The 6,649-nt window shown below is 46.6% G+C and overlaps 1 protein-coding gene across 1 annotated transcript; it reads left to right on the top strand.

The window, feature by feature from the left end:
• The first annotated feature begins 1,594 nt into the window (after nt 1-1,594).
• Nucleotides 1,595-5,822, top strand: LOC129332600 (mitochondrial pyruvate carrier 2-like). Its single transcript, XM_054983818.1, has 2 exons — nt 1,595-1,921; nt 5,475-5,822. Exons 1-2 carry the CDS (start codon nt 1,710-1,712, stop codon nt 5,665-5,667), a joined length of 405 nt encoding a protein of 134 aa, XP_054839793.1. The 5' UTR covers nt 1,595-1,709; the 3' UTR covers nt 5,668-5,822.
• The last annotated feature ends 827 nt before the right edge of the window (nt 5,823-6,649 follow it).

The following is a 6,649-nucleotide window of genomic DNA, read 5'->3' on the forward strand; positions in this document are numbered from 1 at the left end:
ACTCCGAAAAGATGAGGGTCCCGCAGGGGGGAAAAGTTTGATTTCAGCATGTGGCATTTTAAAAGCAGTTTATTTTTGCGTTCTATTTTGAGCACTTATCACATTTTATGCAAATAGCTCAGACAGCCCAAGGATACATGACAAAACTAACCCACTTCAAAACTCACAAAATTTGTTATGTACTGAAAACTTTTTGACAGAGCTGGAGAGCTAAAGAAAATAACTTCTGATTTATCCACTTCTATATCTTCAAAGAAAAAAAAGAGTATGTTATGATATACAGCATATGAGGGGATAGGATTTTCTACTGCATAGCTGTTTCTTATTGCCATTATAAAAGGACTGGGTGGTATTCACTAATTAGTCTTATAATTTGGGCATTTTTAAAAAAAATCAATTTAATAGGAGTACACTGAAAAAACACATGCTGTACCTGTTATTTTGTTTACAAAATTGTGATAGACAAAAAAGAAAAAAAAATCGCCATGCCTGTTCAGAAAGGGCAACCTGCATATGCCCTGACTTGGATAGCCCCAGCAAGCTTGTTCTTGTCAGATCTCAGAAGCTGAGCAGAGTTGGCTTTGGTCAGTAATTGGATGCAAGACCTATTGGGTTTTAGTTAAGGCATGTTAACTAAACAAACTGCACACAGAAAGCTCTCATCCGAGTTAGAGAACCAGTAACTGTTTATTTATCTAAAGAAATATATTTACATAAGTTTAGTGGAGAGAAAGAACTAGTAACTGATCTAACTAGCTAGGATGGCTTTAGATTGTAAGTAGGCCATCTCTCTCAGGAGGAGACACCATGCTGCCTCTCCTGGTGCATGCAAGGAAGAAGAGAGGGAGGAGGGGGAGAGAAGGGGAGGAAGGAAGTTCCCCTGGCAGGAAGGAGACTGATAGCAGCCTATCTATCTAACTGACTTTATCGTTGTTGCCTTCCTCCTTCTCTGCTAGCTGTCCTAAAGGCCTGAACAAGAGACATCACCAGTCCCTTCTTCCAACAAGACCTCCAAAAAAGACCAGGCTCACTTTGCAGGGGGAGGCAGTGGCAAACCACTTCTGCTAGTCTCTTGCCTTGAAAAACTCAGCAGGAGTCACTATAAGTCAACTATGACTTGATGGCATTTTCTACCACCAATCTACATCCAGACCACTTTGTGGATATCATCCATAAACCCGAAACAAGTTCTGTGGATGGTTTTAAAATTTAGGATTGCTGTTTGCTTTGCTGGATCAGTACCATATGCCTACCAATTGTAGATAAGGTCAGTACTATCAGTTCTGAGAAGGGAGGGAACTGAATTCTATTTTCTCCTCTACTCCAGGTAATTGATTAATAGAAGCTGGATTGGTTGTGCATTTATTTATTTACAAAATTTATATCCCAGCTTTCCAAGCAAATAAAAACATACATAATAAAAACAAATCTTAAAATCCATTAAAAACAAACAAAAGGAATGTCATCGGAGCCGGAGGACAAGCCGGTAGAAGGAGTAGGGTAGCTAAGCCAATAGCGCGGAGATCAGCTGATAAGTCCCGCCCCTTTCCCTCAGCCAGCCAACCAAAAGAAAGCTCAGGGCTCACCCTACCACCTGCTTGTGTGCCTGTGAGGGAGGGGTTGTCGCCGTTCTGCTTCTGCCGGGCAAGAAGGACGGCGGGTCGACTGTGGAGGTTGTGTTATCCGTCACCGCCGTCAATTCATACACGATGGCGGCTGCCATCGCGGGGTTCCGTGCCTCCTACCATCGCTTCTTGGACCGGATCGAGCTCATTTTGCCGCCACGGCTGCGCCCGATATACAACCATCCTGCAGGTCCTAAAACAGTGTTTTTCTGGGCACCTATTATGAAATGGGGTTTGGTCTGTGCTGGAATGGCTGATATGACTAGGCCAGCAGAAAAACTTAGCACTAGGGGTGTGCAAGCCAAAAATTTTCGGCTATAGCCGAAAGTAGAAAGCCGAAAGAAGATTCTCTATCGTTAAAGCCGAAAGCCGAAACAAGAATCTCTTTCGGCTTTCGGCTTTCGGGATTCTTTCGGCATTATTTCGGCATTATTTCGGCTTTTTTCTATGGGAAAATGCCTCCGTCTTCCAGGACGCCTGGAGAAGGCATTTCCCCACCGAATAAGCCCAAAATTGGTGGGGACCTTCCTCTAACCCTTCTCTAACAACCCACCAAGTTTCAGACAGATTGAACTTTGGGGGGCCATGTTATGGCCCCCCAAATCAGGTCCCCCCATCCTCCCATAAGAAAGCGAAGGAGCAGCATATTGTTAGCATGCTGCTGCTCATCTTCTTCATTATTTCCTATGGGGAAAAAATGAAGAGGCAGGCTTCCTTTGCCAGGGGTGGCATTTTGCATGCAAAATGCCCCCTTACCCTCAGGGGCCCTTCTCCCACCCCTCCTCCCACCCCCCACCAAGGCTCAGCCTGCTCCCACTTGGGGGGGCCATTTCATGGCCTCCCCAAGTAGGTGCTCTAATCTCTACCACTGACAGCTGGGGGAGGCTTGTGTTGCCAGGGGTGGCATTTTGCATGCAAAATGCCCCCCAACCCTCTGGGGCCCTTCTCCCACCCCTCCTCCCACCCCCCACCAAGGCTCAGCCTGCTCCCACTTGGGGGGGGGCATTTCATGGCCTCCCCAAGTAGGTGCTCTGCTCTCGTCTCTACCACTGACAGCTGGGGGAGGCTTGTCTTGCCAGGGGTGGCATTTTGCATGCAAAATGCCCCCCAGCCCTCTGGGGCCCTTCTCCCACCCTTCCTCCCACCCCCACCAAGGCTCAGACTGCTCCCACTTGGGGGGGGCATTTCATGGCCTCCCCAAGTAGGTCCTCTCAGCCCCTAAAGTCCACCCCTTACAGCCCCACACAAACCCAATTCCCCCCCAGCTGCCACACACAGACCCAAATCCCCACATTAGCCCCTCACAGACCCAAATCCACCCCCACCTGCCCCACACCCATAACCCCAGGAACAGGCTGGCAAAGGCCAGCCCTCTCCCTTTGTTCCCTATGCTGGGAACTTCTAAACTCTCTTTCCCTGGGCAATTCTGCACAGCCCAGGGGTGCCACAATGGTGGGCACACTTCTGAGTGCCAGCTGGTCCCTGTGAAAGAGCACCTGAACCACAGACACCCTCCCTCAAATTCCCCCACCACCTACAGAGATGGCTGGCCAGCCAGCCCCATTGTTCCCTATGATGGGAACCAACTGCACAACAAAGAATAAAACAAGAACAACACAAAATAAAGTTTTAAAAAAAATTATTTTCTCCCTTCCAAAGTACAAGTAGGCAAAGCATTATGACACATTACACCAGCAGTCCCCCACACAGAAAAATTAAAACAAAACTCACTTAACATCAGAGAATCACAAAACACGATTCCTGTCAAAAACACTTTATTTCTTGAACAGCTTTAGGTTACACAGCAGGGGGGAACACCAAAGGGCATGGCAGCACTATCTTACACAAAAATAACACAACTCACTTAACATCAAAGAATCACAAAAGCACAATTCCTGTCAAAAACACTTTATTTCTTGAACAGCTTTAGGCTACACAGCAGGGGGGGAACACCAAAGGGCATGGAAGCAGTATCTTACACAAAAATAACACAACTCACTTCACATTAAAGAACCCCCCCAAAAAATTGCTGTCAAAAGCACTTTATTTCTGTAACTGCTTTAGGTTACACAGTAGGAAGGCACCACAGAGCAGGAAAGCAGTGTACTACACAAAAATAACACAACTCACTTCACATCAGAGAATCACACAAACACAATTGCTGTCAAAAACGGTGAAGTGGGTTGTATTATTTTTTGTAGTACATTGCTATCATGCCCTGTTGTGCCCTCCTACTGTGTGACCTAAAGCTGTTCAAGAAATAAAGTGTTTTTGCCAGGAATTGTGTTTTTGTGATTCTCTGATGTTAAGTGAGTTGTGTTATTTTTGTGTAAGATAGTGCTGCCATGCCCTTTGGTGTTCCCCCCTGCTGTGTAGCCTAAAGCTGTTCAAGAAATAAAGTGTTTTTGACAGGAATTGTGCTTTGTGATTCTCTGATGTTAAGTGAGTTGTGTTATTTTTGTGTAAGATAGTGCTGCCATGCCCTTTGGTGTTCCCCCCTGCTGTGTAACCTAAAGCTGTTCAAGAAATAAAGTGTTTTTGACAGGAATCATGCTTTGTGATTCTCTGATGTTAAGTGAGTTGTGTTATTTTTCTGTGTGGGGGACTGCTGGTGTAATGTGTCATAATGCTTTGCCTACTTGTACTTTGGAAGGGAGAAAAAAAAATTTAAAACTTTATTTTGTGTTGTTCTTGTTTTATTCTTTGTTGTGCAGTTGGTTCCCATCATAGGGAACAATGGGGCTGGCTGGCCAGCCATCTCTGTAGGTGGTGGGGGAATTTGAGGGAGGGTGTTTGTGGTTCAGGTGCTCTTTCACAGGGACCAGCTGGCACTCAGAAGTGTGCCCACCATTGTGGCACCCCTGGGCTGTGCAGAATTGCCCAGGGAAAGAGAGTTTAGAAGTTCCCAGCATAGGGAACAAAGGGAGAGGGCTGGCCTTTGCCAGCCTGTTCCTGGGGTTATGGGTGTGGGGCAGGTGGGGGTGGATTTGGGTCTGTGAGGGGCTAATGTGGGGATTTGGGTCTGTGTGTGGCAGCTGGGGGGGAATTGGGTTTGTGTGGGGCTGTAAGGGGTGGACTTTAGGGGCTGAGAGGGCCTACTTGGGGAGGCCATGAAATGCCCCCCCCAAGTGGGAGCAGTCTGAGCCTTGGTGGGGGGTGGGAGGAAGGGTGGGAGAAGGGCCCCAGAGGGCTGGGGGGCATTTTGCATGCAAAATGCCACCCCTGGCAACACAAGCCTCCCCCAGCTGTCAGTGGTAGAGATTAGAGCACCTACTTGGGGAGGCCATGAAATGGCCCCCCCAAGTGGGAGCAGGCTGAGCCTTGGTGGGGGGTGGGAGGAGGGGTGGGAGAAGGGCCCCTGAGGGTGAGGGGGCATTTTGCATGCAAAATGCCACCCCTGGCAAAGGAAGCCTGCTTCTTCATTTTTTCCCCATAGGAAATAATGAAGAAGATGAGTAGCAGCATGCTAACAATATGCTGCTCCTTCGCTTTCTTATGGGAGGATGGGGGGACCTGCTTTGGGGGGCCATAACATGGCCCCCCAAAGTTCAATCTGTCTGAAACTTGGGTGGTTGTTAGAGAAGGGTTAGAGGAAGGTCCCCACCAATTTTGGGCTTATTCGGTGGGAAAATGCCTCCCCCAGACGTCCGGGAAGACGGAGGCATTTTCCCATTGAAAAGCCAAAAGAAAGCCGAAAGAATCCCGAAACGTTTCGGCTTTTTTCTTTCGGCTACCCGAAACGTTTCGGCATTCCCCGAAACGTTTCGGCATTCCCCGAAAGAAGCCGAAACACTTTTGTTTCGGCATTCTTTCGGCATTCTGAATGCCGAAACGCACATCCCTACTCAGCACATCACAATCTGCAGTGTTAATGGCCACAGGACTTATCTGGTCAAGATATTCCTTAGTTATTATTCCTAAAAACTGGGGTCTATTTACCGTTAATTTCTTTGTGGGATGTGCTGGTGGTTCTCAGCTATACCGTATATGGAGGTATAATCAAGAGCTAAAAGCCAAGGAGCAGGAACAAAAGCAGCAATAAAAATGCAGTTCATCTCTTCATGTTTCATCTGTGAACTCATTATTAAGGGACCTAGTTGTAATCTTGTGCAGTTGTCCAGCATGAATTTTTACTAATGTCTGAGCATGTTTTTTCTATAAATTAGAAAACAGTCTCTTTACACAAATAAAATTTAACTTGCCTATTTAAAAAAAAAGCATATAATTAAAACCAAGCTAAATGTACATACAACAACAGAAAAACAGCAATTAAAATATAGGACAGGAAGGAGGCATCACTGAAGGAACACCAGATGAAACAAAAAAAGTCACGTACTGGTTAAAGATGGCAACAGAAAGGGACAAATGAGTCTCCCTGAGGAGAGAGTTCAAGAATTTTGGTGTCATGATGGCCGTGAAGGCCCACTCTTGGCTTGCCACTCACCTATTTTCAGAAGGTGGGGGCACCCAAAGCAGGGCTCCAGAAGATGAGTGTAGCAGTTGGGTAAGTAAACGTTCCTTCAGATATGCTTATCTCAAGCCATATCTTATATACTAATAGCCAAGTAGCCTGATCTCTGGATTCATAGAGACATTGGAGCCATGAACAGACAAGATAGATCTTCCCATGCACCTGAAAAATGCCCCAGGTTTGCAGAAACATAAAAAAAAAATATTGGGGGGGGCATAAAAAACCAAAATGATAAAAAGAGTGCCTGCAGCTTTAACCAGATGCCATAGGTATCCATAACACTTCCAAGGTTGGTTTCTGTCACTAAACGGCAGGAGAGGGCAGCGCCCTTTCCAGGGCTGTTTTGGTCTTTGAGGGAGGAATCATTGGGCACACAGGCCGAGCAGCAACTACTGAGTGACTTGATACCACAATACTGTTCAACAGCAGCCCCCCTACCTTGCAAAAGCCAGTGTAGTTTAGTGGTTAGAGTTTCACAGCAGGATCTAGGAGACGTTTGGATCATCGCTGCTGTGGAAGCTCACTGCATGACTTTGATCCAGTCACACAGTTT

Source organism: Eublepharis macularius, chromosome 6 (assembly GCF_028583425.1).
Source record: "Eublepharis macularius isolate TG4126 chromosome 6, MPM_Emac_v1.0, whole genome shotgun sequence".
Lineage (NCBI taxonomy): Eukaryota > Metazoa > Chordata > Lepidosauria > Squamata > Eublepharidae > Eublepharis > Eublepharis macularius.